General features: G+C 42.0%; 1 protein-coding gene and 1 pseudogene across 1 annotated transcript in view; one reads left to right on the top strand and one right to left on the bottom strand.

The window, feature by feature from the left end:
- The window catches only part of CNN3 (calponin 3), a 37627-nt gene extending 30647 nt beyond the window's left edge, over positions 1-6980 (bottom strand). Inside the window, exon 1 of the mRNA XM_061633736.1 lies at positions 6576-6980. Within this exon, the coding sequence (XP_061489720.1) occupies positions 6576-6632 (57 nt within the window). The 5' untranslated portion in view covers positions 6633-6980. The remainder of the gene's footprint in view (positions 1-6575) is intronic.
- On the top strand, positions 1666-1784 carry LOC133388161 (5S ribosomal RNA; annotated as a pseudogene).
- Positions 6981-20866: the final 13886 nt, after the last annotated feature.

The following is a 20866-nucleotide window of genomic DNA, read 5'->3' as shown; positions in this document are numbered from 1 at the left end:
TACCGACCTGACTGCCGACTATTACTTCAACATGTAGATTATCTAATATGACCTAAATTCATACTAAGCCATATTGAACAGGGGGTTGGACATTATAGGCCTCTTCCAACTGTATTTTTCTATGATAAGTTGTCAACAAACAGTTGGGTTTAAAGAAAAGAAACTTTAGTCAGCTAGCTCAGATCAGTAAGTCCTATATATGCTGGGGCCGTATCTTCAACCCATGTGAATGCTCTAACCAAATTCTCAAATAGGCTTGCTCAACAAATCTTCAAACATGCACTGAAGAAGGGCTAGGAGTGTTTATAGCTGAACTTCATACCCTGATAATGAGAATCTGTAAGGAAAACACTCCTTACTCCCACTTAACTTAATGGTACTTTCCTCTTTTCTTATGAATTTGTAGAACCCTACTATGTAGGAAATCCTTTTGCCTATTTTTAAATAGCGTATGTCTATATCAGTAGTTCCCAAACTTTTTTCCTGACAGACTACTTGTAAATTGCTGAGGCTCTTGGCGGACCACTTAATGATTTTTCTGCCTGTTGTAGAATTGTAATGTGCTGTGCTATAGGCTGGATGATTTTTAATTGTATTAAACAATAGTTTAATGCAACAATAGTTTGGGAACCCCTGGTATATCATTAATTCTCTCACTCAGGAGGCAGTTAGCAATAGCAGATAATATTCTAATCCTGTACCATTTCAAGGAACAGGGAGGAATTACTTACTTTGACTTTTCTCAACTTCTTCTCTTCCCTAGATTAGAATTATCATGCAAACTACAAACCTTTATTACCGTTATTTCTCAGGAGCAACATTACTAGTGGATTCTTAGTCAAACCTTGGAACTAGGTAGTGGGAGATTTTAGGTATATTTAAGTAAGAAAGCATAACCAAATGGGAAAGTTAGAAATGAAACATTGTTCAAAAATGAAAGTGTGAATATTTTTCTTCAGTCAAGTATGAAAGGTAAGATGGAAGAAAGGAAGTTAGTTCTTACTCTGGGAGTAATAAGTGATTAGTAGAAAGAAACAAAACTGTTACGACTTTCAATGCACCCAAATCCATTAGTCAGCAAATAAAATCAAAAATCTCCGTTTATTACTTTGCCTTCTTTTGCTCTGTCTTACTGCTTTGCCTTTTTCCTTATTCTTCCTTTTGGAGCAGAACCTTCTTGGTATCAAAAAAGCAAGTCATCTGAACTACGTGATGTAGACTTCAGACACATCACTTGCTAACCAACATCAGCTCTACAAGGCCCCCAAAATAATTAAATAGTTAGAGACATAATATTTGAAACACATAAAACAGAGATGAGGAATACATTGTAGTGTTTGTTGTCTCTCAGCTATGCTTGTTTACTCCCAGGTAAGGCCCCAATGTATTCCTTGAGACTTCTTCCCAAGTAAAGGTGCATAGGATTACAGCTTCAGTCTTTTATGTGTAAAGTGGGAGCTATGAAATTGTGGGAATCAACACAATCAAGATTTAAAGCAGTTTAAAAGTGTTGTGTAAACTGCTGCAAGCTCTTTTCTGATTTTTTGTTTTATTAAATTATTGCAACTTTCATACTGGAAATTGACTATAAAAGTGCAAATGCTTGAATAGGTTGACTGCATAGACATTAGAAATTTCTGTTTAATAGAAGGGTAAACATCAGAGGCCAACTGCCATGCTATCCTGAACACACCCAATCTCGTCTGATCTCGGAAGCTAAGCAGGGTCAGGCCTGGTTAGAACTTGGATGGGAGATAGCCTGGGAATACCAGGTGTCATAGGCTTAGAGGAAGGCAATGGTAAACCACCTATGAATACCTCTTACCATGAAAACCCTATGAATATATAAAAAAAGATTCATAGGGTCACCATAAGTTGTAATCGACTTGAAGGCATATAACAACAACAAACATCAGACAGACTATGATACTCTTTACCTAGAAGTAAGTTCCACTGTAAAAACAAACATAGAATCATAGACTTAGAAGAGAGCACCAAGTTCATTGAGTTAAAGTCCCTGCTGATGCAGGAAATTTACTGCTACAACATCCCTGCTAAGTGGTCATCTGTCCTCTGCTTAAAAACCTCTGATGGAAAGCTCTCCCCCTTCCAAAACAATTTGTTCCACTTTTGAACTGCTCCTACTGTCAGGACATTATTCCTAAATTTAAGTCAAGACCGCCTTACATTAACAGAGAATACACTATCCATTAAGATTTCTGTTAAAAGCCACCTATAATGGGAATGGCTTCTTTATACAAAGCATCTGATTTGTTACTTTACTATTAAGATATATTGCTCAGGATCCACAGAATAGCTCAACTAGTTCTGGTGTATACAAAGGAGCTTTGGATTTGTGTTTCTCCAACAGCTGTCACTCATGGCACACAGCAAGCCACTTTTGAATTTGAGGGGATTTTCAGTTTGTGTAATGGTGTGGAGGAGTGCTATTCAAAGGCGAAACGAGTCAAAAATCCCACTGAGCATGACCCATACCATCATAATTGTGCCATGCTCTTGTGTACAGATGCTCCAAATTCCTAGAACAAATAATTATATTATAGCAGCACTGTCCTGAAAGTGTTCTGAATTATTTTAACTAAATATTCTGTTAAAGAAAATACTTTGATAACTCAGTAGCACAGAATCTGCAGACTGAAAAGGGAAAGCCTTTCTACTGGCTGGCTGGCCCCATACCCTCTTGGCTTCCATCACTCATCATCATAGCAGCAGGAAATGGAACGATTGAACCACTTTCCTCTGGCCTGCTTGGCCCAGCCCAACTGCCCCCTGGCTCCATCAGCAGCCAGCCCTTCTATGAGGGAGAGAGAGACATGGTCCCTTCCATTAAACTGTTTTGGCCCATATGCATTTTATATTTACCTTGTTAGTTGCCCAGAGTTTTTCTGTTGAAAAAGAATCAATACTGTGTCTCTGTGGAAAATGTTCATATATGTTTATTTATAACAGACTAGTGCTTGCTATATTTCTGTAGTCCAGCACCTTTAAAACTGTTTAATTAAAACCTAAAATAGCATGTCTTTCACTATTCTTCATTGATATCCAGAAATATAAGTATCAGATGTCTGTAACAAATGCCTTAGGACACTTCTGTTTTTCTTTTGCAACAGGTGCAAATAAAAAATGAGTAACATGGAACAAAATTTTCACAACAGTAAATCAGCAGATTGTAATAAAATCTGAAATAGTTTCACTAATTGGTTAGAACTGTCACTAGCAGCTAAAATGATGAAACTGTGGTTATCATCCCTTGGACACATCATGAGAAGACATGATTCACTAGAAAAGACGATAGTGCTGGGAAAAACAGAAGGGAGTAGAAAAAGAGGAAGGCCAAACAAGAGATGGATTGATTCCTTAAAGGAAGCCACAGACCTGAACTTACAAGATGAACAGGGTGGTTCATGACAGATGCTCTTGGAGGTCACTGATTCATAGGTCACCATAAGTCGTAATCGACTTGAAGGCATGTAACAACAACAACTGGTTAGAAAGTCTGCATAGTTCAGGCATATGAATGGCTATATAAAATGAACTACACTTGTACTGTTAAGAGTGTAGTGTGCAAAAATGATTGCTCAAATATACCTGCTCATGTCTACCAATATCCTATATCCACTTAGCTAGGAGCAAGCCCCAGTTAACTCCATGGAATTTAATTCTGAGAATAAATGTATAGGATTGGGCTGTTGCCTATAAATAAACATGCATAGAATGAGGACACATGAGGTTTAAAACCGACTGATGCAGACATTCAGCTAAAAACTAAGCAAAACTGTCTTGGAGCACAAGTTATTTGTTCTGTCCTAAACAGCTTGCATTTTTGTAAGCTTAAATATTCAGCGACTGCTAAATTCATTTTTTTCTATGTATGAAATGTTACCTTATTACATTACTATGTTTTAGTATAGGGATGAGGTGCCATTGTAACACGCTTTCTAGATAAAGAGTAGGAGAGGCTTGGAATATTTTATTTCCCAGGGGAGTTAATGGAAACTAAAGCCCAAGCCGCAGTAGCTTCCTTTGTGTGTATCTTCCCCCATTCCTCCCCACCACTTTGGACTTGAGAGCAGCAGTGTGCAGACAATAAGCATTTTGTGCACAACGCCCACATGGATTGGCTGGTCTCCCCCCCAGTACCCCATGATGTAATGTGGTTGGAATGTGCTGGGGCTTTGAGCTGGAAGGGGGGGGAGAGGAGAGAGAGGTGGCATTTCTCATATGTTTCCCAGACCAAGTAGGTTCAGTAAATTAACATGCTGGACCTGTTGTATTTGCAAAGTTTCACTACCTTTTTCATACTTCTGTCTAAGATGGAAGATCTTTTTTAAAAAGGCTCAGAGCTGGCTCCATTCCCATCTATGTACATCACTGTTTGGCAAAAATATGATTACATGCAAGAGTGGGCAGGAAATGTGTAGGTGAGGAGATTGTATCATATATAGGTACTGGGGGTGGTGGCAAAAGACTAGACTAACAGAGGTGAGGATGGGAGGGCTTTATGGGTCACAAGGATGTTGGGAAAAAGAGAGACCCGATGCAGCGAAAATTGCAATATATCCCACTCCCATTTTATTTTAATGATCCTTTCCTCACAAGAACAAGTTAATACCTCCATGGGAACTTTATACTTCTTGGTATTTTAATGTGACAATCCTTAGCCACAGTGGTTTAAAAGTGACCTCTATTTCAGAAACAGTTCTGCCGTCAAGAATACAGACTTTGGTACTGGTTCTTTTAAAAATATTGTTATTGGGAGAATTTTTGCCACTTTTTTTTAAACTTCCTCTTCCTAACCATCAAGTACTACTTTGAGAGGACATTTTTGCCTTCACAGGCTGCAGGCAATCAGAAAAATAACCCGGGGAGAAAGGGAGACAGAGAGAGAATGTGCTTCAGTCAGTTCCTCAGCACACTCTCCTGCCTGGCGCTCGCTAGCTCTAGACTGGAGCCACGTAGGCTAGGAGCACCTCGCACTCCCCCTGCTGCTGCCGCCGCCATCTCCCGAGCTTGGGTGGGTCCCACAGGCAATAGCAGGCTCAGGAAACGAGGCCAGGGAGGAGATGGAGACCTAAAGCCCGCACTCATTCCTGCCTGGTCTCCCAGCGCACTTGAGAAGGCACCCTCGCGTCCGGAAGGCACCGGCCAGCATTTTCTTTGTTTGTTTGCCATCCGCTCCCCCCTCCCCTTTCCCTTCATTAGACCCCGTTTGTCCCGCAGTGATTTGCCAAGAGGGAGGGGCTGGCTGGCTGGGATTCGCCTCAGCCTCTGCAGTTGGGAAGAAAGGAGGGAAGGGAAGAGAAACAAGAGAGAAAGTGTCTCGCACTCTCGCCTCGCATTCCCTTTTTCTTGGAGGGAGGGGGGGGGAAAGACTTCCCCACACAAGAAGCAGGGAAATACACGCACACATAGTTAAAGGGCGGGAGAATGCCTCATCCGCTCCAGGAAACCCAAGAGCAGGGACTAGAGAAGGAAGCTGCGATAGTCAGTGTGCCACCCCGGGGCAAAAGAGAGGCGGGTAGTGCCAGTCCTCCCTCTCTGTCCCTCCTGAAAAACCAGGAGAGGAGGGGGGAGAAGGACGGAGGTGGGTCGGTGTCCACCGGGCCACTCGTGCTCATTGCGCGGTATCCCTCGTTTCCGACCTCAGGCCACATGATGCGAGCCGCATCCGCATCGCAGGATCCAAGAGACTTGTTTTTTTGTGCTTTTGTCTCCTTTGCACTTTCATTTTCCTGTTGCCTTTTATGAGAATTGTCTATCTGGGCAGTTGATGGTTTAATGGAAGGGGGTTTCCATTCAGAGAAGAATGATTTTTAAAAAAGGGAGCGGGAGGAAGATTGGGAGTGCCTGCGTGTGATTTACCTCACGTACATCGAGGGAAGGAGGACAAGGGGTCACACGTCTTGTCTTATGAGGAAAGAATGGTGGTCTCAGTCACAACTCCCCATTACACACACACACACGGAGAAGAGAAGGACTTTGAAGGGGAAGGAGTGCCCCCTCAATCCCTATTACCAAGAAAGCGAAGGAGACAGAACTCATTTACGCTCCAATAACTAGAGCGGGAGGTGGGGAAGATGTTCATTTCGTTCAAGTCTCTCACGAAATTAGTTAAAAGAAAAGCCACACAAAACTGGGAATACAAGGGAATACCTTCGCCTTTCATTTTTTTATTTCACGCACACACACCCGCCCTTTAATCCAGTCAAGGGGAGAGGGTGATGGAGGAGGCGGGGGAATAAAAAAAAAACGTTGGGATATCCTGGGAGTTTTTGTATAACCTGAAAGTTGTATGTTGGAAAGGAGATGGGATGGACTGAAGGCACTCTGCTCCCCGAAACCTGAGGAGTGGGGCAAAGAAGACAGCGACGCCATTCCTCCCTGCGACCCCACCGCCCTCTCCCTCCCTCAGAAAGGGACAACCATTGTGCCCCACACACCCACCACCCCTTGTCCATAGCGCAAACAAAGCGGATGGACCGCCAAGGAGGCAAGGCAGCAACGGAGCGGGCGGGCTCCATAACCAAAAGCAGCTTTTCCCGGCTGAGCCCTACCTTGTTCTTGACCTCGGCGGAGAGCCCGTAAGAGGGGCCCTTGTTGAAGTGGGTCATGGCGCCGGGTCGGTGTCCGTGCCCGTTGTGTATGTGTGTGCGCGTGTGTTTTACGCCTGTGTGCCAGAGGTGGTAACGCCGGCTGGTGTCGCCTGCTTGCGCTCGACTGGTTGCTCGGTCCTGCCAGAGGGGAGCGAGCGAGGGAGGGTGGGCCGGACTCCGAGGGGGAGAGAGGGAGGGACGTGGGCCAGGCTGGCTGACGGGAGCCCGCCGCGGAGCTGCCGGCTGCAGAAAGTTCTAGTCCCTCCCTTGGCCTAAAGAGTGGTCTGAGCCAAAACATCCATTCCCTTCACGGCCTCTGTGAGCCCTCAGAGACGACGAAACTTATCTCAGGGGATGATCTCTCACTCTTACCCGGCAGGGGAGTTTGTCATCTGAGCTCGTATTCAAGCGACCAAAGCAACTCTCTCCCTTACACCGTGGTAGATTAATCATCGGAACCCATATATAGGCGACTGAAAAGCACTAATAAGCTCTTGCATCCCGTAGGAGTTTAATCATCTGAGCCCATAGAAATTACCCCAAGGGTAAACGCTGATTTCGTCCGTGTTAGCTGTATCGTCTCAGCTCAAACAGACAACCAAACTACCCCAGAGTAAAGTGGTGTATCTCACGGTAGGTTAAGCATGGGATAAAAACTCATATAGCCTTCCTTACAGCCAGATTGGATTATTGCAAGGCACTCTCCATGGTCAAGAATGCAGCTGCAAAAATGTTGGTGGGTGCAGACCCATGGGATCACATTACAGTCTTTTTAACAAACTGCCTCCTGGCACAAGTCAGTGTAGATAACTATCCTTAAAGCCCTCAATATCTTAGGCCCAGGATACTTTGGGGCAGAGGGGCAGAACTTGATTTGGTTGGCAGGACAGATCCTTACCTCACTCGCCCTATCTTTGACAGGTGGATGGTGCTGCCCACCTATCAATCACCCAATGACATAATGATGTCAGGTGACCTGTTTTCCTTTGCCTTTGAAATCAAACTGCAGGGAAAGGCAAGCACAGATAATCAGCTGATCGGCACCGCCTGCAAACCTCACTTTCAGCAGAGAATTGTCTTTATGTACTCCACACTTGATGTCATATATGGCAGGCCTGCTTTAGGGAACACATCAACCTGTATCATCCTGGCATCTCCCTAAGATCAAAAGGAGAACCCTTCTCTATGTCTCACCTAGGGTGGAAGCATGTTTGAGTGGAACAAGAGGGAGCATTCTCAATGGCCATACCTAATCTGTGGAACACTTTGCCCCATTAAGAATTGTTGCCCCCCTTCCTTCTCTGTTTTTTGTTGGTTATTAAATACAATTTTATTCATACAGCTTTTTGTTGCATATGGCAGATTATTGTTTCATGCTTGGTTTGACTTGCTCGTTGTGCCTTGCTTTTTTATATATATATTGTTTTTATGAAATTGTCATTTTAAATGTTGTAAGCCACCCTGAGTGGTGCTTTTGCACCAGAAGAATGGGATAGAAATTTTTTAAATAAATAATTACCCCAGGGTAAAATTCTGGCTTATTTGTGATGGTAGTTGATTATTTGAGCCTACACAGAACAACCAAACTAGTCTGGGATGAGCTGTCTCATCTCAAGCAGAGGAGGCTGGTTACTCTGATGTCAGTGGGGCAGTGAATCCACTTGAGGTTTAATCTGAAATATCAAGGAGTTGTTCAAGTTGAAAGCACCTTGGACAGCTCCTTGAAAGTTCAGACTAAAACCAAGAGTGGATTCACTGCCCCACTGACATTGGAGCCACCAGCCTCCACTGAAAGGTAATCTAATCATTTGAGCTACCTGGAATGAACCCTCTCTTACCCTGGTGAAGCTTGATCATCTTATCATCCTGCCAGGTGCTAATGAGGATTTTATAATATATGAGGCACAGATGATAAAATGTGTGGTGAAATGATTGTCTGCATGGATTGTATCATCCTGCTTGGTAAGAAGAATTGTATCACACAACAACTGCCATTGTATGTGAAAATATTGAGTAGAATTGTATGGTGAAATAGCTTTTGGGGCATCTGAGCATCTGCAGGGTACTTTTTCCTCGCTGTTGATTGGTAACAGTGCACCTACCAATAAATTGCACAAAAACTGCATTTTTCTCTCCATAGAATTTAATAAATGCTGTTAACCAATATACATTTAGCAAAGGGCATGTTGTGGGTTAAGGGACTTTTTGGAAGTTTTGGGATTTACACAGGATGCTATTAACAGAAAGAGGGCTCAAGTGACGGTGAAGAGGTAGAAAAAGTTATTATGAAAACATATTGGGAACTGTGTGCTAAGATCATGGAGCCAGGGGATAGCCAGAGGGGGAATTGGCAGTTGCTAACTACTGGAGCGTAGTCTGCTCATCACTTTTGCCAAAAAGGGGAGAAACATCAAAAGCAGAAAAGAATCCCTTGCCATTCAGACCTTTGTAGCAGTGTTATGGAAAAATAACATGCAGGAAACTTTGCCTTAGGAATCTGAAATGGCCACTAATTTCTAACACATGGTACAAGAGAGATACATATGCTTGTTAAAAAATAAGCCATTGCTTGACTAGATCAGTCAGTGGCTGTGCTGATTGTCTCTCTGCCTATACAGCACTTGCATCCAAACCAGAGACACATGCATACACTTCCAGTAATTTAGTCTTCAGTTAAATTATTCTCTGACTTAATAACAGGGAATTGTGGATATGTGGGATGACTTCATAAGTAAGGTTGCCTCCCCACGTCCCCTCCCTATGCGACAGCAGGGCTCCTGCTCTTTTGACAGACAAAAACTCACTATGTAATTGCCTGTTATTGCATCCCTTTGGTAAAAAGGAAACACATTACCTGCTGAACCTCTGCCTGTTAAAGACAGAAGAGTCCTCACAGGATACAAGGACATACACATGGTATATAAAACACTTTTTAGATGAGTGGCATTTAGAGGCAGCTACATGTAACATTGAGCACTCCTCCGCCCCAGCATTGGCACAAGTGTGCACCAGAGCTGCTTCACCCCACCTCTGCCAGTGCAACAGCCCCCAGTGGCAATGGGAAACGCAATATATGGATACCGAAGGGACTTCCTGAAACAGATGCTGGCCATAGGAAAACACTGGATTTTAGAACGAACAAGGAACATTGATGGGATGGGGGGGCAGGGGGGGGAGAAGATGAGAGGCTGTAAGCCTGCTTTTTCGTCCTTAATTTACATAGGACTTTGCTGCAGCAGTTTAGCACCATAACAACTACACAAGACATTAGGCTCAGGCTTGTTAATCGAGTTACTTAGTTACCTTTAGGTTTGAGCTATATTTTCCAATTAAAAATAAACTGAGAAGAAAAGAGAATTCTTGACTTACTTAAAACACGGGCAGGAAAGTGTATGTTTGTGGTAGGAAAGTAACAAAATGAACACTAATTAAAATTCATTTAATTTAGATAATTTTATACAAGATTGTGGTTCTGTGAATGTAGATATTAGAATTCATTTAAAAAAGCAATTGACATAGAATTCTTAATGTTCTGGAACTAATGTAGAGGTATTCTTTCAAGGAAAGGTTTTTAAAAACCTCATGGGCACGACAACAGTTAACCACAACCCAGTGGTTCCATCTGGGCAGTATTTAGGGCAGAAGTCCAGGGTCCTACTCAGCAGAATGAACAGGAAGGGCCCCAAACACAGCAGAGCTGGATTACCTCATTTGAAATAAGTGAAGTAATATTCTTACCATCTAAAGGGGCCCCCCCATAAGACCATTAAGTCCAGAGTCTAAAACAAGGGCAGGGAACCGGTAATTCTTCAGATGTTGTTGGCCTATAACTCATATGGTTGACCATTGGCCATGCTGGCTGGGACTGATGAGAGTTGGAGACCAACAACATCTGGAGGGCCACAGGTCACCTGGCCCTGGTCTAAAATTGCCTGGTCTAAAATAATTGCATCACAGTCTCAACCTCATGATAAATTGGGGAGGGGGAGAATCATGTACACCACCTTGAGCTCCTTGGAGGAATGGGGAATGCAAAAGAGAGAGAGAGAGTTGTGGAAAGTCTACTCAGATGTATATAGCCATCAGCATCAATAAGATACAGAGTCAGTAAGAAAGACTAGCTATCAACACAGCACTGCCACTGTAACTCCTTTGGCATACGCAAAACTTTATGCATGCGGAAGAGATTCTGCAAATCCTCTGTTCCAATCTGCACTGGATTCCTTCTTTTGTAATTAATTCGTAGCTGAATTTTGTAATTAATTCTTCTGCATGTAGAAAGCAGAGCACTGGGTATTTTTTCTCCCCTGCAAAGCAGGAATCTGGTTCATCGTGAGAATCTTTGGGGTGGGGTGCCATGTCTTTACCACACATAGAGGACTGCTGTACTGAGGTGTCAATGATTATTAATCTCACTGGAAAGCCTCACATCCCCAGAACTGAAAGAACAGTCATGTCATTGTACAGTCAAGTCTTTTTTTTTAATAGTGAACCATAGTCCTGTCTTTCATATATTTAATGGTTTCATGCCAGCACAAACCCTCTGAGAAAAATGTTACTATACTCATATAATTTCACTTTAAGTACCTTAGTGGACATAGTGTCTAGTAATAGCTGCTCTTTTCTTTTTCACTACATGTGTTCTACTAGGTGCAGACTTTCCCAGCTTTCGTTCTGTGAACCATGTTGACAGATTTCCCTTTTCATCATTTCATCCCATAAGGGTTTCATCTGCTTTTTGAATGACTGTGAACGCTATGAGGCACCTGTGTTTCTCTCGTACTTGCTTTGTAGCAGATAATAGATGATGACAGATTTTCTTGGCAGTCATCACTGGTTCCTAAATAATGCTTATGGATATTTCATAATCAACGTCTGGACCGGCTGTTTTTTTCTTTTTTAAACAATGCTCACAAAACCAAGAATATAAACATGAAGTCAGAAAGAAACAAAACAAAACAAAAAACATTAAAGTATATAGGCTTAATATAGATAAGAACCATAATGGCTTATAATGACTAAAACGAACTTGTATGTTAGGGATCAGTTGTTTTCTAAACTGATGGCATTTGACTTCAAATTCTCACTTATATAGTGATGTTGGGCTGTATCCTAAGTATCAAGCAAACTAAAAATTAGTACAGTCTAGTGTTTCTTCAGAATTGTCAGCCCACCTTCATTTAAAACAAAACGTGGTAACTCTGAAGGCTATGAAAAATGATAACTTGGGATTTCTTCTTGCTACCCAGCTCCTTCTCCTTCTTCATGAATTCCAGCTACGGCCAAGCCTTAAATAACTGTGGCCTGAAACATCTACCATCTACCTAGGCATTTAAAATGAGTGGTGTAGTAGTTAAGGTGTTGGACTACGACCTGGGAGACCAGGGTTTGAATCCCCACACAGCCATGAAGCTCACTGGGTGACCTTGGGCCAGTCACTGCCTCTCAGCCTCAGAGGAAGGCAATGGTAAACCATCTCTGAATACTGTTTACCACGAAAACCCTATTCATAGGGTCGCCATAACTTGGAATCAACTTGAAGGCAGTCCATTTCCATTTTTCATTATATATCCAATTTTCCTCTATATTTCCATGTTCTCGTGGCTATTAGATGGGTATCATACATGTGGTAACCATTTTTATATCTTTTTTGACATTTAAATGCTTTGCTATAGGTTATCTGCAAACGATCAAACATTAATTACACAAGTGCCAAACGTATATATTTGGTTCTACTTTATTATATTACAGCCAAGTATGTGTTAGAGATCAGTGCTAATACATGAAAAGTATTATCTTGCACATGGAGGCTGATAAAACATTATTTTCCCTTGCGTGTCTCCCACTTGCTTTATAATACTCCCTCTCCCTCATTTTCTTCCTTGCCACTCTTTTTCTCCACTCATTATCCCCGAGGAAGCTCTCTTTATCATTACACTTTATTTGAAAAACCTCTTCAAACACCTTTTACTCCCTCGTGTCTGCATTGAGCTCCATTAACTGTGAACCCCCAAATCTGCTCCCCCAGCTAAAGTTTTATACTAGTTTTGTGCCAAAAAGTCTGGGTTTCGTGACACAACCCATAACTGTATATTGACACGTCAGACTGGGGTTCATAGCTGATGCTCAAAAAATCAACATTGTCAGATCTTCTCCAAACTCGTGCCAAAGTTTTGTGCTGTTTTGTGCATTGGTGGGAAGCCAGGCAACACTTTTGACTGGGTAGCCTAAATAGAACCAAACCCAGTGAGGCTTACATTTGGCAGCAAACTTAAAAGGTGAGAAATCCAACCCTCACTTGCCAAGGGACAATCAGGAATAGATTATAAGGTTTCCAATTGTTCCTTTGCAGCCACATATTTACCTGCCCCACACCTGACATCATATGTGGGACAGGTGGGCATGGCTTGGAGAAAATAGGCTGTGGACCAAATTAGGACTCCTGCTGGGCCTATTTGGCCTGTGAGCTGGAGGTTCCCCTTCCCCACTGTACGTGGAGCATCACCCCCCCACACACACACACAATCAACGTGCATAGTTCATTTTGGCACTTGAAGAAAATCCCTTCTCTTCCCTGGCAATGAAATAACTAACTAACTAACTAACTAAATAAATAAATAAATAAAGTAAGCACTAACTATCTGCTGCTATTAGTGTTTATTTAACTTGCTGTAACACCACCACAAGCCCAGTCTTTGTAGCACAAAACCTTGGTACAAGTAGAGAGGAGATACAACAATATTTTGGACAGAAACACAGGTTTGGACGTGATCTGACTATGTTGATCTTTTGGGCATTAACTGCAAACCCTGATTTGATGTGCCAATACATGCTTGTGGGTGGTGGCACAAAATCTGGGTTTGTTGCACAAAATAGCACACTAGCACAAAATGTTGGTACCAGGTTTGGGGGGAGGAACCAGATTTGGGGGTTCATAGTTAATGGAGCTTCTGTATGGATTTTCAGTTCACATTGATAATGCTTAAAGTACTTCCCTGTCTCAATAGGAATTTGTTGTGCTCATAACCCTTTCCCTATCAACAAAGAAAGCTGTCACTACCCTTTCCTGCTCAAAATGGAACTCTGATACACTTTTTTAAAAGAAAAGAAAAAGGAATGCTTTACATGAAAATGAAAATGAACTAATACGAATTATTAGCTAATGAAAAATAAGAATTCCAATTTATAATTGGCTCCATATACACTACAAGATAAACTAGCAAAACTGGATTTGATGTATATAACTCCCACAAGATGTTTAGGTTGTTGGTTTGTCTGGAAGGCAGGAGAAAGAGAATTCTATGAAATTAGCATGATATACATTGTCTGGCATCAGGGGCATTGTTATGAGATGACCTAGGTAAACCAAGCCCTTTCTTAAATTTTAAATGCCCTGGAAAATGCCTTTCCCCCTTTTGTCAAACTTATATTTATTTATTTTGCTATGATTATATAGGGTGGCTGGGCAAACTGCAAAATGCAGTACTGGTGAGGTCCCAGCCACCCATCATTTTAATTTGCCTGAGGCATTTATATATAGAAATTAGTATATGCAAATTTTATGCAAATTTGCCATGGGTCTGTGCCCTGAGTCCTTTCAGTACCTAGCAATGTGCCTGTCTGCCACTGACTACTGAAGAGATGCTATCACTGAATAATCTGGCACATGGTTCATGTTATAACACATACACAAGGTTACGCTCTTTCCAGTCCTCTGAGCAATGAGAAATTCATGGGCACAGCGCTTACTTGGCTTTGGCTCCCGTTGAAGTAGGTCACTGGAGGCTTATTGACTTTTTGTAAAAAAACCTGGTTTTAAAAAATATACATACAGACTTGAACATAGGCGGAGACACAATTTAAGCACTTAAACAGATTATCAAAGCCCACTGTTCCCATTTTAGATCTCCAGTGAGATAGCCAGAACCCCAAGATGCATACAGATTCCAAATCCAGGTCTCTCTATCTTTCTCTCTCTGTATGTCTCTGACTTAAAATTGCAGCCTGCCCTTTACACACAAACATTTGGATTAGTTAATCCTTAGCTAGAAGAGAGGGAGGTCTGTCCCCTTCTCTCATCAGTTTTTTCTATTCAGAACATTTCCCAAATGGTCTTGTATCTAGAAGTAATTGTGTAACTATTTAGTTCCCATGGCTACATATCACCTGTAATTTACCCACCAAAAAGATATGCCCCTGGCCAGACTTGGCCAGTGTGTTCGAATAAATTTAAGCACTCCTTGTGACCCATTAACCCACCTCTATCTAATCCCCAATATTACAGTATTTTCTAATTTATGGTTTTTCTGTAATACTATATCCTGTAATAGAATATGTTGACAAAATGCAATCTTTTAAAAGTTTTGTGTCTTTAAAGTACAAGTCATATTTTCAAGCTTTTTTCACTAACCATGAGACCAAGACATTTCCTTTTATAGGCAATGAAATCTGAGATTAGTATATTTTCTGTGCCGAGGCCCTGACCAAAAGAAATGTACCAAATGTTACAAAGCTAGTGATAATATCAAGAGAATTGGCACCACTAAGAAAAGCATCAAATCGACTGGTGATGTTTTGTCACTGGTAATAAATGCTAACGGAACACATTTTCTTTATTAGATCTAATCTACTCCTGCTGGATTTACTGATCAATGAAACAATACATTAAGGGAATGAAGGTCAAACATGAGCTGTATACCACTTTTTACATCCAGATGGAAGAGATAGGAAACATTAAATATCTAAAAGGTACAAACTGCTTGCAATCTTTTAGTGGAGCAGAAATTCTTAGTGATCAGGACAGTGGTGCAGCTGGGCAATTTTGGATACTAGAATTAAAAGTCTTACGAGGGTCCACCTTAAGACAGCCATGAATATTACATAAGTAACATTCCTCCCCCCTACACACTCACAACCGCTACTCCAAGCTTTACAACTGTTTCTACATTCCTGAAACATGGGGAGAAGGTTTAAAAAAGTTTGCAAAACCCAATTTTAAACAAAATAAATACTCTGAGCATGTGCAGTTTCACATTGTAAACTCAGTTAAATCTTAGCACCATCATTATTATGGGTACAAAATTGGAGTTTGCTTCTGCTGTCCTGATGCTTAACACATTTACTTGGAAATAAGCACCATTTTTTGTATAAAAGGATAATATGTATTTTAAAAAATAAAAGTAATCAAATGAGCCTCTGTAACAACGTGCATGCCTACCTGGCCACCCTGGCTATATAATATCTTTAAGAAGAAGAAAGGATGTGGTCACGGTGATGATGACCAGTGTCAGCTCTGGTTTGGCCTTGGGACCCACCCAGGTGCTTATGCAGGGCCTATTTGCAATAGCTGCTGCTCTCTGGGTGGTCATGGGGGAGGTGGCTAGCTTGCAGCACCCTGGATTGCAGCCCCAAAGTCCAGTTCTGGCTCCACCACTAATCAGGAACTAAATAAGTCATCCAAAATGGAAGGGTAGTAAGTTAGAGCAGAAAGTGCAGCAAAATAGGCACGGAAAAGGTATTGGCCTGCTGATGACAGGACTCAGGGCTAACTCTAACGATATAGTTTATATCCAGGAGTCCCAACAACTAGCATTTGATCTCCAGGTGGCCAGCCCAGTTGTAGGGATATTTCTAGGTTGCCAGTCATACAGCAACTTTTGCACAATAGGACTTATACTGTCTCTGGAGGCCAAGCTTTTATGCATAACCTGTGTAGGAACAGGAATGCAGCAAAGTTAGTGTAATAAAATATTTGAAAGGAATAATGACAAATCAGAATGTGAACTATCCCTGTCAAGCAAAAATTGATAACTGAGGCACATATTGCTGTAATATAATTACTACTAATTTGGGATTAGATCTATTTATTATTATTTATTTATTAGATTTATATCCTCTCCTTTTTCTCAGTAGGAGCCCAGGGCAGCAAACAAAAGCACTAAAAACACTTTAAAACATCATGGAAACAGACTTTAAAATATATTAAAACACAACAACAATTGAAAACATATTAAAACAAAACATATTTAAAAACATATTTAAAAAAGCTTTAAAAGCATTAAAAAAAGGTTTAAAAATATATTAAAAAGCAATTCCAACACAGATACAGACTGGGATAAGGTCTCTACTTAAAAGGCTTGTTGAAAGAGGAAGGTCTTCAGTAGGCGCCGAAAAGATAACAGAGATGGTGCCTGTCTAATATTTAAGGGGAGGGAAACCAAAAGGGTAGGCACCACTACACTAAAGATCCATTTCCTATGTTGTACGGAACGGACCTTCTGATAAGATGGTATCTGCAGGAGGCGCTCACTTGAAGAGTGCCATGATTGACTGGGTATATAAGGGATAAGACAGTCTTTCAGGTATTCTGGTCCCAAGCTGTATAGGGCTTTATACACCAAAACTAACCTTGAACTTAGCCCGGTAGCTAATAGGTAGCCAGTGCAATTCTTTCAGTAGCAGAGTGACATGTTGGTGATAGCCTGCTCCAATGAGTAGTCTCGCTGCTGCATTTTGCATCAGCTGCAGCTTCCAGACCAACTTTAAGGGTAGCCCCACATAGAGTGCATTACAGTAATCCAATCTGGAGGTTACCAGTGCATGGACAACAGTGGTCAGGCTATCCCTGTCCAGAACAGCCGCAGCTGTCTTACCATCCAAAGCTGGTTAAAGGCACTCATAGCCACGGGGGCCACCTGGGCCTCTAACAACAAAGATGGTTTCAGGAGCACCCTCAGACTATGGACCTGCTCTTTCAGAGGGTGTATGACCCCATCCAAAGCAGGCAACTGACCAACTATCCAAACTAGGGAACCACCAACCCACTTGGAGGATGGCAACAAGGGAGAGGGCCTTCTCAGTGGTGGCCCCCAAATTATGGAATGACTTTTTTGACGAGGTGCGCCTGGTGCCAGCACTGTTATCTTTTCGGTGCCAAGTCAAGATTTCCCTCTTCTCCCAGGCATTTTAACATGTGTTTTTAAATTGCTTTTTAAAAATGTGTTTTTAAATTTGTATATTTGTTTTTAATGTTTTTAATTGTTGTAAACTGCCCAGAGAGCTTTGGCTAAGGGGCAGTATACAAATGCAATAAATAAATAAATAAACCCACAGCTTCTCTGTCTTGCTAGGAGAGTCAGTTTATTGGCCCTCAACCAGCCCACCACAGAGTCTAGGCACTGGTCCAGAGCTTGCACAGCTTCTCCTGATTTAGATGTTACAGAAAAATAGAGCTGAGTATCATCAGTGTACTGCTGACACCTTGCCCCAAATCTCCTGATGACCACTTCCAAGGGCTTCATATAGATGTTAAACAGCATGAGGGACAAGATAGTACCCTCGGCACCATATAGATGTTAAACAGCATGGGGGAAAAGAAGGTACCCTTGCGGCACATTGTGTGACAGCACAACTGCCAGGGGGCCGAAATACAGTCGTCGAATGCTGAAAAAGAACTTGGAGATAGGGTCAGAACCACTGTAAAACAGCCCCTCCAAACATCTCACCAAGTCGTCCCAGAAGGATACCATGGTCAATGGTATCAAAAGCCACCAAGAGACCAAGTAGGAGTAACAGTGTTGCACTCCCCCTGTACTTTGAAATTAATGAAACTTAATGAGCAATAACTAATTGAAATTCCATTTATTTCAATGGATCTACTTTAAGTATGACTAACAGAGCTATCCAGTTTTGGGGAAACTGGTGGAAGGGGGGCTGCCGGAGGAGGACCAGTGGGAAAGTCTGCAACATCTATTTCTCATTTGGGAGCCACTGGGCCAGCTGAATGAGGGCTCAGCCAGAAGCTGCATGCAGGGACTGGAAAGTAAAAACTAGCTGTCACGCATACCCCTACTGTGGAGTAAGCACTCTCTGTAGACTTCCATTGTAATTATTTTCTTACACTGACCTTTTTCTCAGTGTAACTTTGGCCTGGATTGGAACCTGTAGGAGCGCTCTGAACACTGGTTGGATGTCACCTAACTTCCCCCCTCGGCCTCTCCTCTGACCCCCATCCCGGAATATCCCTTTTTCAGGTCTTATGCCAGCTTCCACTGGCACCCCTTCCGCTGGGCTGGGCTTCCCCAGTGGACCCCCAGCTGAGCTGGCAGGGTCCTAGCTCCACTGTGCCTGAGCCAGGGTGAGGGGCTTCTGCTGGCAGAGCCTGTCAGAGCCCAGCTGAGCCAGGACCCTGCCAGGGCAGCCTGGAGTCCACCATATCCAACTCTGCTCAGCCCATTGTAAATACGAGTTGGATTGTGCTCTAAGTCTGGATCCAAAATTTGAATCGGTTCTGTTACTTTCCATCCAATTTGTCACATTTGTATTCTGAACTGTAAATAGCTTTCTTTCCAGTTATTTTATACAATCTAGAAACCTCATGTAAAATATTTAACGGTAAGTAGGTTTTCCTTTTGAATTGGCAACATGTACTCACAAAATATCCCATTCCTTCCTCCATATTATTGTTCCTCTTTTTTCTAAGAATCTTTCGACCATGTAGGGATCCATTCAGAATTTTCAAGCCCTGAGAAATTATGTTTCTGTAGAGAATTAGTCAATTTTTTATATTCACATTATACAAAGATGTAAGAAATCCAATCCTCGTGACACAACATTGATACCAGCTGAGTTTATTTACTTACAGTTGACTTAAAAAAATATTGTCAACTTTGCATCCTTTATATTATTGGTAATAGAGAAGGTTTGGGGATTTTATTTTAGGGAGAATTTACAGCAAAATATAAGAGGCTTTCATCTCTTATTTCACAGTTCAAATTTAGCCGACAGCTGGAAAGCAAAAGGTAATATCTTCTGCTAGTCCACAAGAACGTTAGTAATAGTATTAGTATTTATTACATTTATTGTCGATTACTATAAAAATGTTTCAAAGCAACTTACAATTATAAAAGCATACATAATACATTTAAAATATATCATAAATAAATAAGTCCATTAAATTTACTAAAAATGCTCATCTTGCAATAGCATAAAAAAGACAAATCCTACCCCACCCTATTAAAGATGAATACGAAATACAGGCTTGGGTATAATCATACCCTATAATCCCAATTAAGACCCCAATGCTTGGGTGAACAGGAATGTCTTTGGTGCTTACAAGCTGGCAATGATAGCACCAGACACAAGCTGGCAATGATAGCACCATGCTTCTGGGGAGGGCATGCCACAGTCTGGGAGCCACCAATTAAAAGGCCCATTCTCATGTTGCCATTCTCTCCACCTCCCTTGGAGGGGGTACACAAAGAAGTGTCTCAGATGATTAACACAGGGTCCGGGTGGATTCATGTGGGAAGAGGCAGCCCCTTATGAGGTCCTGAGCCTCATAAGTCTTTATAGGTCAAAACCAGGACTTCAAAACCAGCACTTTAACAGAAGCAGAGCCCTGCTGTATCAGACCAAAGATCGATTTAGTCCAGCATCCTGCTTCCCACAATAGCCAACCACAACCCTCCAGGAAGCCAACAAGTAGGACACAAAGGAAACAGCCCTCCCCAACTGTTGCTCCCTAACAGCTGGCACTCATGGTGTTTCCAGACATGAATTATCTAGCAGTACCTGGTCATTGCTGTTCTGCTTAGAGCTGGAAGTGGTATAGCAACCATACTACCGGACTTCTATGGCTTTGTAGCCAAGTGGGCAAGTCCCCCTTTGCTCAGCCCCAAACGTTGGGGAGGGGATTTTCATTAAGATCATTGTGTGTAGGGGAAAGGTTTGATACTCCTTCCCTTCTCACTGCATACCTGATCACTATCCACTTCCAAACCAATTTGGAAACTGGTATTAAGGCAACACTATTTGGAAAAAGAAAGGCTGAATTGATTGAGTTCCGAGAGTAGAGATGGACCATGGAGGAGGAAATGGCTGCAGCAATCTTGGAGACAGAGCAGAATATAACTGGTCAGATTAGTGATGTGATAGGCCATTTACATCTGGGGATATTGTACAGCTATCCATTCAGAGTTTTTAAAGATGGGTGGAGACAGAGAAGCTGAAAAGGGAAAACATGAGAGAGGGATATTTTGTTCACAACATTGTGCAGATGCCCTATAAAAAAACTGAGTGAACAAAGCATGGCTATTCTACAGTAAATGTGCAGTGAGGAAACAGCTTACTCAGTGGTCTAATTCTTCTGAACTTGACGATTTATATAAGCCTTCATGTCTAACAGACTCTGATAGACCACTATGTCCTGTGCCTTTCTCTAATAACCCCCTTTAAACCCACCTAGGCTAGTG

The sequence above is a fragment of the Rhineura floridana genome, chromosome 6 (assembly GCF_030035675.1).
Source record: "Rhineura floridana isolate rRhiFlo1 chromosome 6, rRhiFlo1.hap2, whole genome shotgun sequence".
Taxonomy (NCBI): domain Eukaryota; kingdom Metazoa; phylum Chordata; class Lepidosauria; order Squamata; family Rhineuridae; genus Rhineura; species Rhineura floridana.
This window is presented reverse-complemented; position numbering and strand designations above follow the sequence as displayed.